Source organism: Glossina fuscipes, unplaced genomic scaffold, assembly GCF_014805625.2.
Source record: "Glossina fuscipes isolate IAEA_lab_2018 unplaced genomic scaffold, Yale_Gfus_2 3, whole genome shotgun sequence".
NCBI classification, from domain to species: Eukaryota; Metazoa; Arthropoda; class Insecta; order Diptera; family Glossinidae; genus Glossina; species Glossina fuscipes.
Genome location: NW_023998417.1, coordinates 13,697,231 through 13,720,259, shown reverse-complemented (window position 1 = coordinate 13,720,259; position 23,029 = coordinate 13,697,231). Strand labels below are relative to the sequence as shown.

The 23,029-nt window shown below is 35.3% G+C and overlaps 4 protein-coding genes across 4 annotated transcripts in view; 2 read left to right on the top strand and 2 right to left on the bottom strand.

Moving 5' to 3' along the window:
• Positions 1-3,162: 3,162 nt before the first annotated feature.
• LOC119634645 (sarcocystatin-A-like) lies at positions 3,163-4,082 on the bottom strand. The gene is made up of 3 exons (XM_038028909.1): positions 3,730-4,082; positions 3,534-3,655; positions 3,163-3,445 (listed from the first exon to the last, which is right to left on the bottom strand). The coding sequence occupies exons 1-3, from the start codon at positions 3,796-3,798 to the stop codon at positions 3,247-3,249; spliced, it is 390 nt and encodes a 129-aa protein (XP_037884837.1). The 5' UTR covers positions 3,799-4,082; the 3' UTR covers positions 3,163-3,246.
• Positions 4,083-5,093: 1,011 nt separating this feature from the next.
• LOC119634646 (sarcocystatin-A-like) lies at positions 5,094-5,736 on the bottom strand. Its single transcript, XM_038028910.1, has 3 exons — positions 5,600-5,736; positions 5,422-5,522; positions 5,094-5,366 (listed from the first exon to the last, which is right to left on the bottom strand). The coding sequence occupies exons 1-3, from the start codon at positions 5,666-5,668 to the stop codon at positions 5,168-5,170; spliced, it is 369 nt and encodes a 122-aa protein (XP_037884838.1). The 5' UTR covers positions 5,669-5,736; the 3' UTR covers positions 5,094-5,167.
• Positions 5,737-9,328: 3,592 nt separating this feature from the next.
• On the top strand, positions 9,329-12,591 carry LOC119634581. Its single transcript, XM_038028822.1, has 4 exons — positions 9,329-9,707; positions 11,894-12,028; positions 12,090-12,332; positions 12,434-12,591. Exons 1-4 carry the CDS (start codon positions 9,329-9,331, stop codon positions 12,589-12,591), a joined length of 915 nt encoding a protein of 304 aa, XP_037884750.1.
• Positions 12,592-14,711: 2,120 nt separating this feature from the next.
• The window catches only part of LOC119634640 (neuropeptide F receptor), a 16,314-nt gene continuing 7,996 nt past the window's right edge, over positions 14,712-23,029 (top strand). The window contains exon 1 of the mRNA XM_038028903.1: positions 14,712-15,033. The gene's annotated coding sequence lies outside the window, so the exon portion shown is untranslated. The remainder of the gene's footprint in view (positions 15,034-23,029) is intronic.

The following is a 23,029-nucleotide window of genomic DNA, read 5'->3' as shown; positions in this document are numbered from 1 at the left end:
TAAGGGGCGTAATACGGCCGCTAGAGTGCTTTAAAGTTGCCGTTTTCCACAAAAGCATGCATATGCCTATCAAATTTATAGGGCAACATTATGTAGGGAAACATGTTGTTTACACACAATGTACACATTGGACATTGTGATATATGCGTGTAGAACTTTTTCTACTCTGGTTTAGTAGATTTTTGTCTACATGTAATACTTACATTGCTTGCTTGCAAACGAATTACCAAACAAATTTATTAATTTTTACTTTGTATTTTATTTATTCTTACTTTGTAAATTATTACTTTTATGATTATATCTCGCTACAAAATACAAATATAAATAAACATGTTTTAGTAAAATAAAAACGTAAATTAGAAAACAAAATGAATAAAGATTTCTTTTCTATTTTCTATATAAAACATTGAAATAACAGTAGTAGTACAGATTCAATTTGCAAAGTTTCTTCGTTAAACGGTAAGATTGGTTCTGTGGATCCGTGGTAAGTACATCGATTCATCCTAATAAAAGCAATCCCACTTCTCATAATCCACTTTAGGAAACTAGGCTTAAGTGTTTGTACGATCTTACGTGAGAAATTGTCGACCACTATATCTTCTTCAACAGCATATATTTGACGAAGTCCTGATATCTGAAATAAATTTTAAAAAATAAAAATTTAGAAAAAAAGAAATGGATGCATAAATTTCATATCAAGATACAACATTCACGTCACAGCCCTTGAATGCGGTGGTATTGTTGAACAATTATTTAAGTAAAAAATATTTGTTACAAAAGAAGGTTTTTAAAAGAATGTAAAAACAATTGCAAGCGGTTTAGGAATTATTGCTCAAATAAATTAAATTTATTAACATTAAAATTTGTACTTGATCTAATGCATAGAGGGGAAGACGACCACTGTCTTTTCTTCGTCATTTAATTTATTGTATTGCAAGGATCTTGTAAGGCTTGCATTTATTCTAGAAACCAAATTTATTAGATCTGCGAGCGCGAAAGCTTTCGGTTGCAGTCCAAGTTTCTGGATGTAATTCGATCTAATGAATGGGTAAACAAAAGTGGGCTTGAAAATAATCACTCTCTTCTAGTAAAAAATAGAAATTTTTTCTTTTTCCAATATGGGACTGTATTACCCATAATGGCATAGAGTGTAGACTACAATTTTCGTTTTTTTCTCGAGTGGAAGGAAGAGTGTTTCAAGCCTCAAACGAAATGAATGCCTTTTCCGACTCGACGAAGAATGCAAACTTCCATGTGCTTACCTTGTACAAGCCATTGGAATCGGAAATTTTAATTGGAAATAGTATCAACATAGCGACATCTACTGAAATTTTATTGAATTGTGAAGGCGTTAGCAAAACTCGTAAACGGAATAAAAGGAAAGCAATAAGGTTTCCCGGCTTTAAAATTTGATTAAGAGTTAGTTCAATTAAGTCAAACCCGTAAAGAAAACGTAAATTGCGATTTTCACACTACGCAGTTTTTTTAGAAGATAATCTGCGTCCTTAGCAAGCGACATCGCCAAATATTTTCTCTTCGCATTTTTTACACATTCTCTACGTATTTTGCTGGGTAGAATGAGTAGAGAATTGCTACAGAAGCTTAATATTCTCTACGCATCAGCATATTATGTGATAACCTACAAGTGACAAGCGAAGATGGCCTATAGCGAACTTACACCCTTTCGAGGCGTATCCTCTAGTAAGTTGGCAGGATCGCGAACAGGCAAAAATTGTGAATTATGACGGCTCTGTGCTATTGTCGAGAACACGGTTGCTGGGGTCGATTTAACGATTACTATATGAAATTGATTTTCTTTGCTGCAGGCGAATACAAGCGCAGTCGGTGGTAGTGGTATCTATGACATCATGCAAGAGGATGATGTAAAAATATACTAATAGTTTATATTTCGTCTTGCGAGAAGAAGTGAAGCCCTGCCGTGAGAACAATGGTACAAAGGTGTTTCTAAAAATCCCTGCGACGCGTTGTTACAGAATATTACGAATAATAAAGTCCAACTACTGCTATTGATAACTGCTTTTGGCTGAGATAACAAGTTTTTGTTTTATTCGATTACATTTACATTTACATTTACAAATAACCGCATAACACAACGCAAACCACAGCGAATTCACTTTCTACAACTTATAATGGGGGGAAATTTTCTTATTTATATTTATATTTTATATTTTATATTTTTTCTTTTTTTTTTTTCTGCGTAAATCGCAAGATATGCATGCATTTCGCACACTTGTGCATACACAACAAATCCTTGTACGTGTGCCTCCGAATGCATGTCTCGTACATAATTATCACCGATCGAAAGTGAAAAGAAAAAAAAAGAAAAGCAAAAACGAAATGAAATGAATGTTAATGGTTCTAAAAATGAGAGCCAGTTATTAAATTCATTTACGGACTCTTATGGAATGCATTAGCAGGGAAAACACGAAACCCAAGTGCTTGTTGCATTTCTGCGGTTAGTTTCCTACTTATCGCTCAAAAGAGCTTTGAAAAGAGATTTAAAGAAGATATATACATGCGGCATGCAGCGATTTTGTTTAATATAAAGAAAAATAAATAGAAAAATAAAAATAAACAGATATTGATGGCCTGAATGGATATTTTAATTAAACGCAAAATGCATTTATCGAGAAGATGTAAGTCGAGTAATGTGCACTTACACAATGCACTACGTGCGACGAGTATTATTGGTCATCAGGAAAGTACAACATATTGTATTCCTGTTCCGTCCATCTGTCCTTGTCGGATTTCCTCATCAAATAATAAGATATTTTAAAATGTATGTATGCATGTTATGCTGATTGCAACCTAATTTCATATTACACGCGACGAGTATACTCGTGCTCAAAATTAAAATTTTGCTTATATTGGTAACGACATAGCATTCACTTACTATTAATGATGTAAACGTCTTACTACTGATGTCTACAACTTGCAAGCCCTGCTTTACCTATTACGTGGCCTTACGTATTTCACAAATTAATTGCGGTTGTGCAATACGTATGCGAAAAAAAAAGTCAAACATAAAGCAGTTGTTAGGATCAAAAATATCCCTAAACGGAGATTAACTTACGTAAGTAAAGTAAGTTTAACTAAGCCAAGGTATCTTGGAATCGCAAGCTGATCAACGATATAAACGAGTTCACGGGTATGCGACACATCACTACACTACTAGGTAGCAGAGGCAGTGACTGCGATATTTTATTTCCACAGAAATTGTTTACATTATTTCTCATGTGTTTTAACCAACTTTTCTTCACCCTCGCATTCAAATGTTACTTGCACCTCAGGCTTATCGCCTGGTGACCAAATTTCAATGGAGCAAGTCTTACTCTCGCCATTTTCATCAGCTAGATCAGCTTTCATGCCATACAAATTACCAAACAAACCTAATCCTCGGACTGCTCCAAGCATTTTTGTCAACCTGAAAAAACATTTTCAGTTTAATTGTCGCCTTTCAATGATATCTTACTCTGTCTCGCTTCTGAATATGAAGATGAAAATATATTTACTTGTAATGGGGGCCATCGTCGCTGGCAGCCAATTTATTTAAAGAATTCTCCAGCACTTTTGCAGTTTCATTTAAAACTTCTTCATCGGTTTCATTGGTAGTCGAAGAACGCCCTTCAGTCGGCTAATTAGGAGATATCGCGCCACATTAGTTTAGGTGTGAGTTGATATTTAAGTAAATAGAAAAACTGAACTCACTTTACTGACGGAGTGATAAGCAAGGGCAGCAATTAAAATAGTTATAGCAAATGTTTTAATAAAAAACATTTTTCTGTTATTGTCTTCCTTCACGTAGCAACTATGTGATGTGTGCGATCTGTGAAGAGCGTTTAAGCGCTTTTCATAAACTAACTCGTTTTTAAATACAAATTCTGCAAAACGTTTTACACCATGCCTCTCAATGTCGACGAATCGAATTCGACGAATCAAATCTAGATCAGCTCTTATCGCTTGCAATTTTCTTGATTATGCTGCATTCACTGAATCGAAGCGAACAAGAAAACTAAGCGCATTTTGTAGTCAATCTAAGACGTACGTACACTACGACAATCGAAGGGACGCTTGTTCGCTTGAACGCTTCAGAACGCAAAAAAAAAAAAAAAAAAAAAAAAATTAGAAAATCAATCAATTCTATGTCAACGACAGAATCCGTATAGCTATGTTCGCCGAGTGCAACGGCATTATCGATCGATCAGACGCGATCGTCAGACAAAGCATTAGCAATGCAAAGAAAGCGAACCCCGAAATCGAAGCTTGCTTTTACTTGCCTTGGATCAATGTGCCTGTGTTCTAGTATTTTTGCGCTGCTTGTCAACGAATCAAAGGCGTTTTTAAACCCTTTTTTCTGCGAAACAAAGTTGCATCCAATTACTTTGCATTACTCTAAAACAACCTGATATCTACACTATGTAAATTGAGAACATTTTAGTCCAGAGGGGAAACATAGCACAACAGAGTGATCTTCTGCACAATTGCCAGCATTGGTGGGCGGGCGCTACCAGCATGTTACAAAAATAGGTTTAAAAAAACGAAGAGAAGAAAGTATTCCAAAGTAGAAAGTTTTGGAAAATTGGTGACAAACTGTCTTTGAAAACTTCGGGTGGATCAACAGAAGCTGCACGAGCAGTAGTCGCTGGTAGGCGATGAAAACACAGAAGAACTCTTTAGTGATTTTATTGTTTAGGAGTTGATCCTACTTATCCAAGTATCTCCACATTTTGCAGATATAGGGTGCACCGATTGAATGCATTCCTCCCATTGTTGCAGCAATGTATCTTATAAGCAATGGAGAATACATTCAAGTTAAGGATTAGTGTCTTTACAACGAATCTAAATTGATGAACGTAAGGAAGTCGTTAACGATTTGTTAAAAGATGCGGTGACAAATTTCGCAACGTAATTGCCGAAGAGAAACAATCAGAAATCTATGAACTTAGGGTGGCTGTGGTGAAAGATGCTTCCACTTAACTATTGTTACCATATCGACAAATTACATATAAATGGTATATAAAACAATTTTCATGCCAATCATATCATATCATATCAGATTATGGTGACATTATCTTAAAAATATATATAAATATATGTCTATATATGCATGTAACGTATATGTAGCACATATATTTTGTTATATGTTTTAAAGGCCATGCTTCCTAACCAACTTCTGTTCGCCGTCGCATCTAAAAGTAATTTTGATTTCGTTGCTGTCGTATGTACTCCATGTGCTGAGCGAACAAATTTTCGTTTTACCGCTTTCATCGATAAGATCAGCATCGATATAGTAGGCTTTGCCATACACTCCTCGCCCTTCCATGGCCGAGTGTAGCTTACCTAATCTAAAAGCAATATTTGAAAGTTGGCGTGAAAACAAAAGCCATTTGGACGACATACTTGTATTTAGGACCTTCACCGGCGGCTAATTTGCTTAGCGAGTTCTCCAATACTTTTGTAACTTCATTGAAATTCTCAATTTCTGTAACGTCGCCCGACCGCTAGACCGGAGAGACGTAAGCAAAGGCAGAACAACATATAATCAATAACGAAATAAAAATGCACCTGACAAACTTACATCGACTGCAGCCTCAAGTCCAGAAGCGAATGTTAAAATTGTTAGAACGAAAAGTTTACAGAACAACATGGTGTTTTAAAAATTAAAAAATTCTCTCGCTTTGCTACGTTGACGGCTTAATCACTTCTAAGCTATAAATTGTTTATTCAAAGAATCTTTAGCACGAAACTGAACAACGTATTTAAAAGAAATTTGTTTTCCAAGAATGCTATCAAAATTTTTAATCTATAATTGATGCGACGCGCAGCAATAAGAAAAAGCGAAAGAGAGAGAGAGAGAGAGAGAGAGAGAGAAAAAGAGGGACCAGCTTACGCATATTTTAAGTTGCACTTGATTTGAAAGAAAACTAAAATTTATATAAAACAAGGAAAGAATCCTTGTTATCCTATTTATTGTTATTGGCATTAAGAGAGAGAGAGAGAGAGAGAAAAGGGGAAAGAGAGGTGCAACAGGAAATAGTCTTTTAATAGTTCGGTCCACGGATATGACCCAATTGACTTGGGATATTATGCCAAGTAAGTGTGCATGTACAAGGTCGATATGTTCAATTTGCACTCTACGACGTACGTATGCTTTACATAAGGTGTACTTTAGTTTGTATATCTTCTCTTCTGCTTATTACGATTAGAAAGAAATCTCTTAATAAAACAAGACGGATAGAGAGTGAGTGAGAGCTTTCTGCGAACATTCGGTAAGACTATGCTAAATTTGTTCTTCCACTCTGCTTATCCATCAGCGAAATAATCGAATTAATAATCTCGGGTGAATGCTAGCCTGTCCAGCCACAAGACAATTTTCGGGAAAGTCGTGGCAATGCTGCACCGATAATAAGGGCAATGCAGACTTGAATATTCTTTTCTACTAAACGATATTATTATTAAAGGCTTACTTTTACCTATGGGAAATGTTCGCACACTTACTGCCATATGTTGAGGTGAAACGTATTTTGCATCCAAGACGCTCCGGGTTTCGAATGGGTTTCTTAATGCCATGTGTATTGATACAGGTATAAGAGCCGATAAATCAAGTAAAGTCTTTCAATGACAGACATATAAACAATAAATGTCTCGCTAAGAAGAATCGCAACAGAAGTGATCGGATTGCTTTTCAACCTGACTAGGATTTTATTGAATTAATTCACAGCACTGCTAGATGATACTCTACGAAAATTCGCTTGAGATTCCGTTTTGCACACACATTCTTGCTTTCCTTGCGTTGAAATCTGATAGTTTCTCTATCTATGGTTTTGGTTTCTGGGTTCGTGCGTGGAGTGCGGGCTTCTGTATCTGTCTTTCACTGCTCTCTCTTTCGTCCTTTGCAAGTTGGACTGAAAGGGCTAGGAGGACGTTACTCATATGTTATTGCATTTCTCTTTGCTATTTGCGAGGCTTTGCCTTTCTTGGCTGCCAGTCTCCCACCAGATGATCACCTACTGAATTAATGAAGACAATAACCAACGGAAAACACGGACTTCTTGTCGTCATTTCATTTTGTAAAAATCTTCCCTCCTCTGGTTTTCCTCACATTCCTTGCTACCTTCGTGTTCTTCGTGTGTCGAAGCGGCAATGATCTCTTTTTGTTGTCCTCTCGACCAATCTTGCAATCAATTGTGAGTGCATAGAGTGCAATTGTGCGTGAGTCTTTCGATGGCTATCTACTTTTCATCGAATCCGGACTAAATATGTAAAAAAGTTTGTTTCTTGTGCGGCATATATGTTTTTATTGCTATTGCGATTTTTTTTTTTTTTGTCTTTTCTTTTTTTGTTCGTTAATTAATGCAATGACTCGTTTACAATCGAACATGACTATGAGGAAAATCGATGCTTTCTAAGAAAATCGGGCACTTTTCTAGAAAACAATAATAAACTTTCTTATGTAACAAAGTTATTATTATAATGAAATGAAAGGTTTACGGTCTGCCTGCGACACTTTCCAAGCAATTGTGAAAGTTACTTCACTTTCAAGTTTGCCCTAAGGAGCAGAACGCAGTCATACGGACGCTTTCGATTCAATTCCATATGCGATAAACATTCTGTACTTTGTTGGTTGTTGGTTTTAGTATTTGAAAAAGTGAAATTGACTTTTGAGGAATTGAGTAGTGTTGGGCACACTTTTGCTCGTCGGCACAAGAAGCAATCACGACTTTATCTATAAAAGGTGGCGAAAAGTACAAATTCGAGGCATCGAAGGAATATGGGATATGGGGATAAGAGGGTGCGCGAACGAGATCCAAGCAAATACAACAAGGTCGAACAAGGTGAGGTTACAAGTATGACTAAAACATCAGTGAGTCGTCATTTCATTTCACTTTCAACGGCCTCTCAGAAACTGAAGAGCAATTTTTATGGCATCGATCGCTGTGATCCCTGAAGATATCTCTGAATAGAATTAGGTTAGTTGCAAAAGAAGAAGAAGAAGAAGAACGTAAGATACGACAGTAGTCTTATTGTGATGTACATACGTATGCATAAGGAGTAAAAATATGTGGGATTATTAGATAGTTATTTGCTTGAAATAACGCGACCCTGAGCGCGTGTATTGAGATCCATCGTCCGTTTAGCAGATGTTTCTATGGACAAGTATTTTATAGCCGTCATAAGTTGTTTATGCAATTGAGTTTGACTTTTGCTTGACAAAGTTGTTACAATTGCATGAGAAAGTGTGTAAAGGAAAAGGGAAACGTCTAACATGTTGATTGTTGTTTGTTTTATGAGGCTACAAATTAATTAAGTGCGCATGTAAGTAGGCATGTATGCGTGCGTGTGTGTGTGTGTGTGTTTATATAAATTTAGGTAATTTTAATATTAATTTCGCCTCTTTATCATTTAAGTGCTTGAGAAACTAGAAAAAGATAATCATTCACATCCACATACACACACATACACACATACACTACTTGCGGTACAATGTAAACGATATCTGTAAGCATTTGTGCAACATTATCGTAAATTGCTTGCTTGCAAACAAGCAGGTACTTGTGTGCTTGTGTTTGATGAACTTCACATGATCAATTAATCATATAGCATTCACTTTTTTAAGCCAAATAGTGGATGAAAAGTGCTTCACATTAAATTTTTAATAACAATCATTTTTAAAGAGCATTTTATGTTCATCGCACATATGCTGCATATGATGTAAAAAGGTTCTATCCCATGTCCTAGCAGTGATGATGATGTTCTCAAACATCATAAGCTGTTCGCGAAAAGTAAAAGATAAGGCAACGATTGATTGTTATATGGAGTCGTAGTAGTAGTAGTAGTAGTAGTAGTGTAAGGTAAAGCAAAAACTCATTTAGATTAGAAAAGCAAAGAAAGTAAAAACGGTAACAGTTAGAGAATTAGTTTGTAACACTTAAACACATCGTGTAGACTCTAACTAACTGGCACATAGTAAGTCACGTTATACTTTATTACAGGCTCCACTATGTGCGATCGCTGGCTGGCTGGCTGGCTGACCGAATGACTGACTGACTGACTGACTGACTCAATAAACTGCTGCATACAATGAAATGATTTGTATCAACTGTCGACTTGATTGTGTGCTGCATTTGTTTAAGTCCTCTCATAAAAGTCGTTGCTTGAAATCTTTGTTTGCCATTTGTCTGTTTCGCTTCCTAACGGTCACTTTAGTGTACGCTGCTCAGTTTTCGATTTGCATTCGCGTGAAACATTATTTTCGATTTTCATAAATACATTAAGTTATTTTTAATTGAAAATAATCGCTTAAGATATGTCTACGATTTTATGTGATTTAAAAAATCTTATTCTTCTCATTTCGTTACATTTTTGCTTGACAACGTCTGTGGAACAATTCGATAATAATTACCGCAATTCTAGCGATTTTGTGTCCGCGAGCGGACGTGTATCGCCTGTCCACAGTGATGAATATGTTGGTCGCCAGTTGCGGCAATGTCGCGACACTCGTAACTTGTTGTCCTGCATTAAATACAAAGCAACGAAAATTGTTTGGAAATTCGCGGTAAATGGCTTCGCCTTTTTCCCCCATGAGCACGGGCGGGAATTGCGTGAAGACAAACGTCGCATACGTTTCATACAATTGGACGAGCCATCGGATATCGCAGCCTTTTCAAATGCACGCAGCCAACAAGGTATCTGCATGGATGTGCTTTTTTTTTTTTTTTTTTTTTTTTTTGGTTGCGAATCGATTCAATGAATGAACGAGAAATTCTAGGAAAAAGTATTCATTGTTCTGTTGAGCAATTACCTCGGACAGGAGAATGTATTTACAAATTGTTAATTGATATAACGAGTGAGAAAGCCACATTTGGCTTAGGACATTGTCCTAAGTGAAGTGAAAATGTTTTATGAGAACGACAAGTTGTGCGGCTACAGTGCAAGCGTATAGCGCGACCACAACTTTTATAATGCATTAGGTGCTATCAACTTTGCAAACGTTTGGCTCTGCTCCTTTTAGTTGCCTTTCCACATACCTATATATGTGTAGAGGATGAAAGGATATATATATACATACATATATAGTAAGCAAAGCAGTGAGCTGTTGCTACTGTTATTGTGTTTTAATCCCTTTGCTTGTAGTCCCTTAAGCTGAAAGCTTATCAATCGAAAGGATTGATTTAGAAAAACTAAAGAGCTGCGCTCAGGCAAAAAGTGAACTGATCCCTGATAGTGTTTCGTAACTATTTTCGCATTTTATTAAATTGAAACCATTACTCAAAACCCTTAACTCTAATACACGCTGTTGCACATAAGAGCTTCACATGCTTCACAATGAAGTAACGGAACCAGCAGATGGAAGCTGATACAATTTGTACACTTCACAATCATCTACACTGCATCTTCAGGCATACATGTAAAGTCAAATAAAAGGAACTAACTTTCGATTTCAATTAACGAGAGAAGATAATCATTCGTGTTTTAAAGTGGAAACAAGGAATTATGTGTATTTGTCACTCTATCCTTACAACCCTTTTTTTAACTATACGCTTGGCTCTTGGCCTGGCTTCAGCACACCGTGCGTTTGTCTGTCTTTTCTGGTGTTCGCCTTTCTGTCGGTTGACGGGGTCCGTTCCCCGCGTGGCGTTCGCTTGTCAGCCTTTCCTTCGGTCCGTTCGTTCAATTGTTGTAAGAAACGGTACACAGGTTGTCGTTGGAAGGTTCACAAGATAACAAATTCATATAATTCTGATCGGCAGAAAAGGTTCATTGCTGTTTCCACTGACTATTTGATGTCAGCAAACATTTCCATAAATTTTATGCAAAACAAGCCAATGAAAAAGTTATTATTGAGCAAAGCATGGGAGGTGTGTTCACAACAGAAAGAAGTGACTTCAAATTTCGTGGGCTGTAAAGGTTAAAGTGAATCAAAGAATATGTACAAAGTTTTGTGTGCAAAGTAACATGAAGTGCTGCGACTCACTTTAAATGTTGATTGCATCGCCGGATTTGGAGAAGCTTCTACTGCTACCACTACCACTTTGAGCAAAAAAAAAAGTGTTTACAAGTGGTGCAAGCTCTTTATAGAAGGCCGAGAGGATGTTAATGGCGACGCCCGCCCTTTGCGCCCTAGCAGCACGTCAAGTAACGATGGCAACGTTGAAGCTGTTCAGAAAATTATTACTGAGAATCGTCGAATCACTACTAGAGAAGTTGCTGAGGATGTTGACATATCGATCGGCTCGAGCTGATCGCTTGGGCATGAAACGTGTAACAGCGAAGTTTTTCCGGAAATTGTAAATTTTTTGTCATTGCTTGTCCGTAATTTTTTGTCGAAAAACAACACCGTAATCATGTCTTAATCGCCGAGCTTAGTCCGCCTTGAGTTTTTCTTGTTCCCAAAATAGCAAAGACAGAGTTTTGCCAAGATTAAGGAGATAGAGACCTCAGCGTTGAACGAGCTCACGGCCATAACGAGAGTTGAGAAAAGCGCTGGCACAAGTGTATTATATCTAAGGGAAGTTACGTTGAAGGCGACAATACAAATGTTGACGAATAAATAATAATGAAAGATAAATATTTGTCGAGAGAAATGAAGGGTCACCTTTTTATTCATAGGAGGTCACCTCGCATATTCATAGGACTGAAATGATATTTGTTAAGTTTCAATGTGGGTTGTAGCAAATGTATGTATTGCATACACTACATATACACGTACGAATCGGGACGGATTCAAAGCAAACTCACTTATTATCTCTAGTAAATCATTGTATTAATGAACTCTGCGTGTGTAGCATAATTAGATTTAATCTCGCAGTAAAATAAATCCAATTTGCCTAAAAGTATATTTCTTTTCATTCCGCCCTGCCGTGTCTTATAGACGATAGCGAATTGCTTGGTTTAATAAAATTTATAAAGCGGGCAGCAGAGATGTTTGGACAAAGACATGGCTTTCAATTTGCACTTTCCAGTGACAGTGGTCTACGCATAACTGACACGGGGCTCAGTGAAGAAGGTAATCAATAAACTAAGCATTCATTTAAGTCGCTATAATGTAATCGTGTATAATGTTAAAGGGCGTGGTCGTCACGAGAAAAAGAAACATAAATGGCTAGTGATATTGCCGTTGATAATACTAATGAAGATTGCGTATCTGAAAATGACAGTGGTCGGCTTATTAGTGGGCGTTCTTGGCTTGAACGCGGTAATAATAGGCGGCGTGGGTTGGCTTATACACTATCTGAAGCATAAAACGTTATGCAAGATTCATCCGAAATTTGTACAACATCATCTACATACATACGATGGTGATCCAACTGGTGAGTAAAATTCACTTATCTATTTCGTTAACGCAAAATCTAAAAAAAAGTTTATATGCCTTTGAAATTTTGATTACTAATCATCCGCTTCGAATACGCAGAATATTCTCAATTTGTGGGTAGCAGTGCTCATTATAGCCCGTCTTCTGGTGGAACCCCTTACGAAATTGGTAGCCAAAGCTACTCGAAGGATTGGTCGATGAGCAGAGCGTATAAAGGCTATAACATGTTGGATGGCGTAGGCAAGGACTTGAAATAGCTGATGAGAAGATTGAAACGTTTCATTTACAATTTTGAACGAGAGAAATTTGTGCATTTCTTCCACTCGATAGTGACAGTATTTGGGCCTAAATTGGCCATAAGCTACGCTTCGCAATTAGTTAATTTATTTAAGGTTGTTTAATCCCTATTTATTTAATTTAAAACAAAAAAAAAAAAAAGAAGCAAATTCAAATTTTAATATAAAGAAGAAGGAAAAAAACGAAACTCGTAAAATGAATGCATTTCCCCCTCAACCGAATCTTACGTGTCTCGAACGTGAGTCTCTTAATTGAGAAGGCTGTTCGCACATTAAATCGGTTGAAACTGCTTTTACACGGACAAAGGTTTCGCCAAGTGTCGATGTCAAGCTTTATCGCATCGATATCCGATAAATCAAATATTCCGCAACCTATTAGGACACTCTCAGTGTTTCGCTTAAAGCGTAAATGTTCAGGCTGAGTCTCAATTGACAGGTGGTCTATGTTTGCAACGATTCCTTCTGCAGTTCGAACACAATGTGACTTACGTGTGAAAATTCGAAAGTAATTTAATTCATTTATGGACAAAGTATGGGTGAAATGTATTATTGAATCCGCTATTCAAGATGTGCTCTCCTTTTCAAAATTTTGATAATTTGGACATTCTTGCTATTTACAGAAAACGTTCTGATACAAGTGGAACAAAACTACTACTGGCGGCACTATTACATAATTCGGAACAAGCTGACTACTTCACTTCAATCTATCCTTTCAGTGCTTCTTTCTCTCACTCAACTTTAGACTACCGCATGATGAATGTAATTGTTCTTTTCAGCCACTTAATGTGGCAGCATGTGTTTGCTATGGTGGCGAGGTTTCATCTGGGCAATGTTTGCATTTCATAGTAAATAATGAAAACCTGAGGCCTCTTTTTAATATACACTGCTCCTCTAAAATTCTCTCTCTTTGATGTTCGATAATATTTTCTTTTTTTTTTTTTTATGTTAATTTCATCTGCAATTGACCACTGTGTGCGCGGCTTTTTTTTTGTTTTCCATATGCAAAAAGCTCTTCTATTATCTTTCTCATTACCATGCAATCATCAGGTATACGCTCTCAGTTAGTGATAAGAAAGCTCTAAGGGACAGCTGATTTCGTTAACAAATGCCTGAAAACGAATAAGCTTTCAATGGTTGAGAAGAAAAAAAAAAAAGGAAACAAAAGAATCTTCACCGAACGATGTGTGAATATTAATCCAGTTTATATGTGGATACGCGCTGATAAGCAACATTTGGCGGTTGTTTGTGCGATAAGAAAAATTAAAATACAATACAACATAAGTAAGAAGAAGCAAAAAAAAATGAAAGAAATAAATTTCTAAATTTTAGTTTAAACCTTAAGCACACACAAATTATTGCATTCTTATTAATAAAATTGTGTAAAAAAATAGTCAGAACAACAATCCTTCAAATCAACTCATTACAAAGAAGAGAAACAATAATTCTCGTACATTTAATTATCGTTTAGCTAAAAATCGCGACGATTTTATAAAGAATCAAACAACTGTAAATATAATGGAATGAAAACTCTTCGGCCTTCTTTTTTTTTTTTTTTTATGGTAACCGAACTGTGTAAACTTTTGCGACAACGGGACGGACGGACAACGCACACAAGGGCTATAAACCTTAGGCTCTCTGTTAAGGATTTTCGTTTGTCATAAATGTGAAGCTAAAATTATTATTAACTCGCACTTCGTTTGCAGTCGTGTTTCAAAATCAAGTAGAGAAATACTTGCGAAATGATTCGTGAAATGAATTAAAAACAATTTTGCTGATTTCTATCGTCCATCAATGAATCTTTACTATCTAACAGCACTGTTGTCGCAATAACGCATCGATCGCTTTAGATAAATAAGTGAAAGGTCGAGAAAAACAAAAGTGAAAATCATGAAACTAAATAATGAATGTCGTATGTGCTTGAGAACGTGATGAGCACTGACTTGAGAGTGCTACATAAAAGATATTGCTTTCGTTGTGAGTGTGGTTCAAATTTGAAATTTAATTCCGCTGATAATTAACTGTGATAATGTGTGTGTGTGTGTGTGTGTGTGTTAATATAAAAAAAAAAAAAAATCAATTCTTAGATTTGGCGGTGTATCAGTGCAAGTTTCGAAAAGCGAACTGTTTGCCCTAAGGCGAATAAATTAAAAGACTTCCAGTGTACAACAGACTCCCTATTGGATATTGATAAAAATTATATAGCGGGGGGTGAACCGATCTAATATAAAGAAGAGGAATATACGCTTGCCTACCATGCAATCTTCCAAAAGTTGCCGTTAAAAGGCTTAAATAAAGCTCACAAGAAAGGAAGAATCAGTTTGAGAGGCAAGCCGGATTAGGAATCTCGGTCACAAGTTACGTTATCCAGAACTGCGTGCATGCAGTATTTCATCAATAGCGAAAGTGAGTACTGATTTATTTCTCCAATTTTTTTTGAAATAGAGATTAGCAAATTTGCTCGGAAAGCCGGACAAAACAACAACATTTGTCCACACCTGTACGCAACCGGCAGCAAAATCAACTTATCGCAGACTGTAAGCTAAAGTATGCCTGATATGTTCTGCTCGTTATATTTGCTTGACGTTAAATACATATATATATATATACATAAATAGTTCTACTCCAAAAAAATTGATAAAGAAATTACCTGCAAAGTAAAATGTCGGCATGACATGAATGTAATGAGACTTTTTTCGCTTTCTTGTCTTCCCAGGCGATCGGCTTGCTCTTGCTTGCTCTCCTCGAGTTTCTTAAAATCTGTCGTGTTAAGAATGCCTTCAAGTTTTTTCTTGGACGTCTTTAATTCCCAATTAAGACGTCACTTTTGTTGAGCATAAGTCCTCGAGTAATCGCAAATGTTCGCTTCACTTACTTGTTTTTCACCTCATCATTTCGATTGCTTTCTCTTGATGACAAAAGGTGTTCAACACATTATTGCTGCCAACGATGTGTTGAGGATTTCTTTTAAGCCTTCCTTCTTTGGAATTGTATTCTTCACCATACACGTTCATGTTGATGTCACATGCTATGCATTTGGTGACCAATTCTTATCTTCTTATGGACAGATAATATGATAGTTGAAGTTTTATTACAATAAGGGAATGAATGGCGCTGGCACTGTGCGGAATTAGAAGAAAAACAAATAAAATTTTGGTCCATAAAAAATTTAATTCATTTTGCAAAGCCCAATGGCAAATGTAAGTGAGAATGGAATAACAACAACAATAGCAATGTAAGCAGCACTGCTTCGACCACTTCAGTTAAGAGATGATGTTGCGTTAACGCAATATAAATTTAATAACAATGCACTGTTTATACGATGCATTCAAAGTAAAAAATATACACAAATTGATTTTTAAAATAAATAAAAGCAAACGCACAACTTCCATTCGTTTTCGAATTGATGGAATTGTGTATTTTATGTTGAAAAGTTCTTATGGAAATTGGGAAATTATTACAAGACTCCTGAATACGAATCCTGCTATGAATAGGTTTTCATGGCTTTCATGGGTGAAGCCTTCCTATTTACTATGTATTACTACGAACTCATATGCAGAGATGTTCAGCTCAATATTTTGAAAGTGGAAGGAGGAAGCGGCTCTTATTTGCATTTTTTTTATTGCACTCCAAGGTAATATGACACGAATCTACTTGAAATACAATGCACATGAGTAATAAATTATTTAGAGACAATTTTAATTTTCAAAATTATTTTTTTTTTTTAATTAACTACGACGAAGATCGAAAGGAACTTCTCCCCAGGGTTAACTTTATGCGACTATGTATATATGTACAAGCGCATGCTGTGTTTGCGAAGATTTTCATGTGCAAAAAATTTCATTCCTTTTCGAAACTGTTCAAACTCTTAGATGACGCAAAATATGTGTTATATAATTTAGTTTTTCAGTTCGAGCAAAATTAATATGCTACTGGTCTTCGGCTTTTACTATTAGTTTATTTCGGGGATATTCCCTATAAAGTGGAGCAGGATGGTCGCCAAGAAAAGTCATAGGTAGAGAGGGATAGAAAAAAAAAAAAGCTGTAAAAGTGGAATCTTTAGGCACGGTGAGAAGGACCACTGCTCGTAGACTATTGCAATGGCGAACAATGTGATTAAAAAAACATGAGACGCGTTGCACTACGTTGTAGGGAATGCAGACAATTCCAGTAGGACTGAGTTGTCCAGCTCTTCTCAAGCACTTAGTCGGAGGAATTGGTCTCAAAATATTATTATTAGAGAGTCGCTATAGAGTCGCTCAGCAAAGAATTTCTATTATGAATCCATGCCTCAGTAATTGGTGGAACAATCGTAGCGTGAGTAGCATTATTAGGCTGAATAAAACGCACACTTACTAGAGATGACAAAGTATTGAGACAACGCATATTAATTAAATTAAGTTCTTCAGTTGCTCTCCAAGTCTACGCACATCGTATAAGAAAAGTAAAGTAAAAGAATACATAGACTTAAGACGAAGAAAGAACCTCTGAATCAATGATAACTCAACGCATTCACAAAGCAGTGAACAACACAACTGGGATATAAAAAACTCTTTACTATTATTGTGATAAACTCTTTATTTTGTGCATACTATCAGCCAAGGATACAATAGAAAGGCAGCGAAACCATTTCTAATTTATCAGCCATAACAAGTTGGTTAAAGTTTAGTTAGTTAGTTAGTTAGTTAAAGGAAACCTTATCCTTACAGAGAGAGATTCTTCTTCAATTTTGTGTTTTAACCTCTTGTAGTTGAAAAAAAAAAAAAAAAAAAGAAAAAAATCAAAATGATAACAGTCTCCAGGATTTACTATATATTTAAATTTTATAGTTAAATGCACTAGTGAGAGTAACTAAACATTTAATGCGATTATGGTTATGAAGGTTCTACGCAACACGCAAGTGAACACGCAAGCTGATATCATTTGAAAATTTCGCACACCCTTGTTGTTGTTGTTGTAAAGTAACTTTATTATGGTATAATAAAAACTTCTTTGTTAACTTTTAATATAAATTTGCATAAACAAATCATAAGAGATTAAATTTGTTATTATTTATTTTTTTGGGCAACACTGTTTTTATTTAAACTAAAAAGCTGAAGAAAACATTTTAACAAATTGAATTTTCAATTTCAACAGAGAATGAAAAAATAAATACTTTGAAACAATACAACATGAATATTGCAATTTTGTAACCGATAGGCACCTATAAGCTCAACGAGCAATTTTTTTGCTACACCTGTACTTGCAGTTTTTTCATTCAGGACAGCCATGAAAAAAAAAAACTGCAATGACAAAGTGAATTGAACAAAGGCCACCACATGATGGCCCGTTATCGTCTCTAGAGAAATGCGTTTTCAATTCGTGCTATGGACATCTTATTTTACTCCTCTTTCGAGTGCAATATTCATCTTTATGGTTATTAAGGATTTCATATCATTCTTGTACAAAAGAACTCAAGTTTTTAGACGATATTAATTAATAGATTTTTATTTTTTTATTCGCGATAGATGTAAGCGGCGCGACATACACTTGCAATTTTAAATTCAATCTTTGGTTGCTCAATTAAATTCTGAGCTCATATTTCAAATTATACGGTTCGTGCAATTGCAAAGGTTTACATTTACATATGCACTGTGGAGCCGAGGAGACTTTCTCATATCAATCAAAAGTATCCAGGGTTCGACTGCAATTCCTAATCAATGGGTTTTGAAGCCTAACGTTATGGGTGCAGTAGTGTGGGTGATCCAACTACTTTCCATCCTATCATGCTAATACCGAAAATTGAGAGCTGTACCAGGTTTTGATTTTGTGGAATTCGCTCTATATGCACTTAGTCAGAGCGAGTTCTTACAAAGACATTGTCTAATAAAAGTAAATGCTTTTACCTGAGATTATGCATTAAATTGTGAGGAGTTTATGTGCTTGTGAGAGAATTTTGCATTTAATATTTCCATACTCTTCTCGTTAATCGGATCGAGCGAAACGGATGTGTGTTAAAATTAGAAAAGTTAAATTTACATATGCTACGTGTGTGTGTAAATGACGATGAATAAGAAAAGAACAACAAAAAGTTGGTGGGTGCAGTGAGAATGCGGCCAATGTGAAAGCAAAACGCATAACTTTAAGGAAATTATTCAGTGCAACGAATAATTTTTTTCCTTTTTTTTTTACCAACGTCAGAGAATAGTAATTTTCTCTACTGAAAGCTCATTATTCTTGTTTTTATAAATATAATACATAAACATTTTGTAGCTTTATAGTTGCTTTTTTTGGAAGATTGATGATTTGCAAAAAGTTTCGAAACAGGACTAAACCCCTTCTTCCATTCAAGCCGAAGTATTAGATTAAATTTGTAAAAAAGCAAACGTGCTAAAGTGGACCTAGGGACTGGGAATTGAATCCGGGTATGTCGTCTTGATAGTCGAGGTTTTCAACTACTTGGCTATATGGCGGCTTAATACTTTATCATTTACATAGGATAGGATAGGATAGGATAGCATTGCACCTATTCTGATTTTCGTTCTTGAAAGCTAAAGTAAACTCGTCTTTGTTTCGTTATTTCCGACAAAAGTGGGCATAAAAGTTGGACGAACTTAGAACGAAAATAATGGTTAGCAATAAATTCCTTTGCAATTTGTTTACGTGTGTCGCCTTAAGGTGCTGGCTACCAAGTGTTTGCTCTTAGTGAAATATCATTTTTCTGCTTTTGACGTGCACGCTTCCACTAACAAAATAAATTGCAAAAGTTTTAACGATATTAACATATTGAGAAATTTCTAAAAATGATTTATTTTTGTGCTAGACGAACAAAAAAAAAAAAAAAATTCAAGACAAAAAATAATTATATGCAAATTTGTGATGCCTCTATATATTATCGTCATCAGGTTTGCAAAACAATCAAAGTTGCGAGAAAACCTTATTTCTGCAACGAAAAAATTTTCAAAGAAAATTTAAAAAGAAAAGAAGAAGAAAAACAATTGGCTTTACTTAACGTCAATCGGACAAGTTTGATTTTGGAACTTGGGCCGACGAAGACAACAATAAACTTACGAACAAATGAAAGCAACGAAATCACTGAGTAATGGATGACGAAGAACTAATCAGAACTTTGTATATTTTTAGGTAGGAAAGTTTTTCGAGGGGTTTTTAACCATTTCGCGGAATGTAATTTCCGGTGAGCAGCATACGATAAACGATCAAATATATTTTCCTCGCTATCGCGAAAAATGAGAAAGCTACGATGCGCCTAAGATTCGCGCAAAGCCAGTTAAATCTATCCAAAAAAAAAAAAAAAAATCCTAAAAAGTTTCCATTTTCAACTGAAAGACAATTACTTTCTATTAAAGCTATTCTTGCGCTATTGTACTCTATTGCTTTAAAGAATTTTGCATAAAATTTATAAATCAAATAATTCCTTAAGCATACCTAAGCGAGTCGTTTGTTTGCAGTAGACTTTACATAAAATTTCACTCTAAATCTTATTTATTTATTTATCATTTTCATTTCCTAAGGTACTAAAGTATGTAGCACAATGTATTTATTCCAATCTGTTATAGTTTGGACACATTCCTTAATATAAAATGTCATCAAAGCGTAAATATATTCGGCTTGAGTTGAATCGTTTATTGTCATTACTATTATTATTACTATTATTATAAGATAGAATGTTGAAATACGTAGCGAAAATTCTTACACATGATCAACTCGATAAATTTGATCGTCGATTGATACTTCCCAGCAGTGTTCAATTAGACTCTGCTATGAACATATTGGACTTGAATTCTTAACAGATTTCGTTAGCAGATATTTTCTGAGCTTCTTGAAAATCGTATATGTAAACTCTCAGACGTATATTTCAGAATGAAATAAAATAGAAATATGCAGTAGTAACAAAATTCACTGATGTGTCCTCATCCTTACGAACTGTATTCTAATTGCAAGAATGGTGTTATGCGGTTTTTATGTGCCATAAAGTTATTGTTGTTGTTGTCAGAAAACTTGCATAAAACATGGCATATATATTTAAATTAAGGGTATGTATGTGGTATTATCAGATTACCCAACGTCCTTCGTCAAGGTTTCATTTTTAAAATTTGATGAATTTGTAGTTAAAATAGTTAGATATGTACCTATGTATGTAAATTGCTTGATATGTTTAAATATTCATCACCTACAGCCCTTGAGGTATATATATATATATATACGACGTATGTGAGGATGTATGTAAAACCAGATATAGATCGATTGCGAATCCTGTTCTGCAGCTTTTTTATGCCGCTCTGTCTCTAGGATATTTTCATGAACACTTTAGACTAAAATGTTAACTTTGGACTACATAGGTTTCTTTTCTGGATCCTCATCCATTTAAAACTTCACTTGAGAAGTGTCGCATAACAAGATATAATTTTAAGTGTTTTATCACAAAAATAAATGAAACATTGTATTAAGTGGTATTGTATAGAATCGTCCTCCTTGCTTATTTGTAGTTTTTCCAAAAAAAGTTTCACTTATAATTACGAATCACTTTTAAATGAAGACGTATACTAGATTCGTCATTCAAATCAAAGTAGTAGTAGTCAGACATAGTTCCTACTCTGGCGATGTTAGAAAGGCTAGCTTGAACAAATAGTTTCAACTTTCCCTGCAAAACAATCTCACATACAAAAATTCGTTCGCTTTCACACAAATGTGTACAACTTTGGCAAAACTAAGTAAAGAGTAGTTTGGGTTGCAGTGTTTTCAGCACATCCAGATGGACTTAAATGTTGCTCTGTATGCAGACATAACTAACGCTCTAATGCTCTTACAACCACATCATATTGTATATTAAATAAAAGTACTTTCCTTTGCTAGCTTCTGAGCCTTTCGTTGCTTAGAGTTAGGATTCACGTCACTTTTTCTTTATTTTACGCTCTAATGCACAGTATAGCTTACGAGTTTACGACAACCTTTTTCAATGCATTAATTTCCAATAAAATGACGTCTCTATCTTCAAAAGTAAATTTTTTTCCATTTCAGTCAAGACGGGCTAAGTTCCTAAAACGCAGTAAATTGATCTGTATGTTCGCTTATGTTTACTTCAAAACGACATTTGCAGATGATCTACGCCTAAGTGTGTAAATCGTTGTTGAACTCACAACAAGGCATTTGCATCTTACTGCATGCTTTGCATGCGAACATTATTGCTCATTTTCATTTGGTTTATTTGTGTCATAAATTACTCGCATTTTACTGCACCTTTCGAACAAATGATCATTAAGCGAATATGATTGCATTTTTATACTCTACAAGCAAACGCGTAGATAATAATGATTGCAAATCAACTATCCAATAAAAAGTATAAACCTTTACATATTGTATAAATGTGTGTATATGTGTACTTTTCATCGGTTAAAAAAACAATCAATCTTCATCTTCTCCTAGTCCTGGTCATGCAACCTGCGATATAACTACGAAATATACGCGGACGCATATGGGGCCTCGTCTCCGTGCGTTTTATTTAAAGCGTTATGTAAATAAACAGGTGGTCTTGATTTTCATAAAAAGTAAACTACAAAAATGCAAGCACTTATTTATCCTTAAACCAACCTTACCATAATAAGTACTTAGTGGCGAATAAGGCAAATGGTGCAAAATTGGAACTGAAGACAAATCATTCAACATTGGCAAATCATCAGGAAGATGTTCAATTCTCGTCCAAAAAAAGAAAGGCAATCTTTTATTAATAAGTAAGATGCAAGTTAATTAATCGAAAATCCCCCGTTCGAGAGGAGTTTAAACTTTTGAAATATATCTATCACAAACACGTTTTCTAAGTAATAATTTTTTTTCATTAATTTGTGCCACTAATCTGCTATCAAAGGATTATAAAAATTCAATTCTATCTTCAAACACTTTTCTTCAATCTCTTTTCTTGAAGGTTTTATGTTAAAGCATGATCGCTCTCATGAATAAGTCTCAAAAAAAAAAAAAAAAAAATAATAGAGAAAATGGCAGGAAAATTTTTAATTCCTTAGCCGCATTGATAAATAAGGTCAAAATCTTTGCCACATCTTTGTCCAAGTCCTCTCGAATCGCTCTAGGCCTCATACGAAGTCAAACAAATATATTTTAGCTTGGAAATGTTTTTAAATGAAGGAGAACTGCTTCGAACTGTTTCTGTTAAGGCTTTCTAATTAGAATTTGACAATTAACAGCCTATACGGGGCGCATCAATTGAAAAGAATTGATTTGTAAACTTGTCGTCCCTCTTAATAAACTAACTCGGATTCCTAGACTTCATGAAATTCTAGAGCCTCTAAGTTAAAGAAGTTAAAGAAGTTAACAGAGTTAACCGATTTTAAAATTTTCTTCTTTCGGACTGATACCATAGTTAGATTTTTCTGTCCAGAAGACTATTTAA

Excerpts from the sequence above, each read along its gene's own strand:
- LOC119634646 (XM_038028910.1), bottom strand. The coding sequence starts at position 5,668 with ATGTTGTTCTGTAAACTTTTCGTTCTAACAATTTTAACATTCGCTTCT. Across the intron at positions 5,523-5,599 it reads GACTTGAGGCTGCAGTCGAT|CGGTCGGGCGACGTTACAGA; the intron begins GTAAGTTTGTCA and ends TCTCCGGTCTAG. Across the intron at positions 5,367-5,421 it reads GGTGAAGGTCCTAAATACAA|ATTAGGTAAGCTACACTCGG; the intron begins GTATGTCGTCCA and ends TATTGCTTTTAG.
- LOC119634581 (XM_038028822.1), top strand. The coding sequence starts at position 9,329 with ATGTCTACGATTTTATGTGATTTAAAAAATCTTATTCTTCTCATTTCG. Across the intron at positions 9,708-11,893 it reads AAATGCACGCAGCCAACAAG|ACGATAGCGAATTGCTTGGT; the intron begins GTATCTGCATGG and ends CGTGTCTTATAG. Across the intron at positions 12,029-12,089 it reads CACGGGGCTCAGTGAAGAAG|GGCGTGGTCGTCACGAGAAA; the intron begins GTAATCAATAAA and ends ATAATGTTAAAG.
- LOC119634645 (XM_038028909.1), bottom strand. The coding sequence starts at position 3,798 with ATGTTTTTTATTAAAACATTTGCTATAACTATTTTAATTGCTGCCCTT. Across the intron at positions 3,656-3,729 it reads CTTATCACTCCGTCAGTAAA|CCGACTGAAGGGCGTTCTTC; the intron begins GTGAGTTCAGTT and ends TCTCCTAATTAG. Across the intron at positions 3,446-3,533 it reads GACGATGGCCCCCATTACAA|GTTGACAAAAATGCTTGGAG; the intron begins GTAAATATATTT and ends ATGTTTTTTCAG.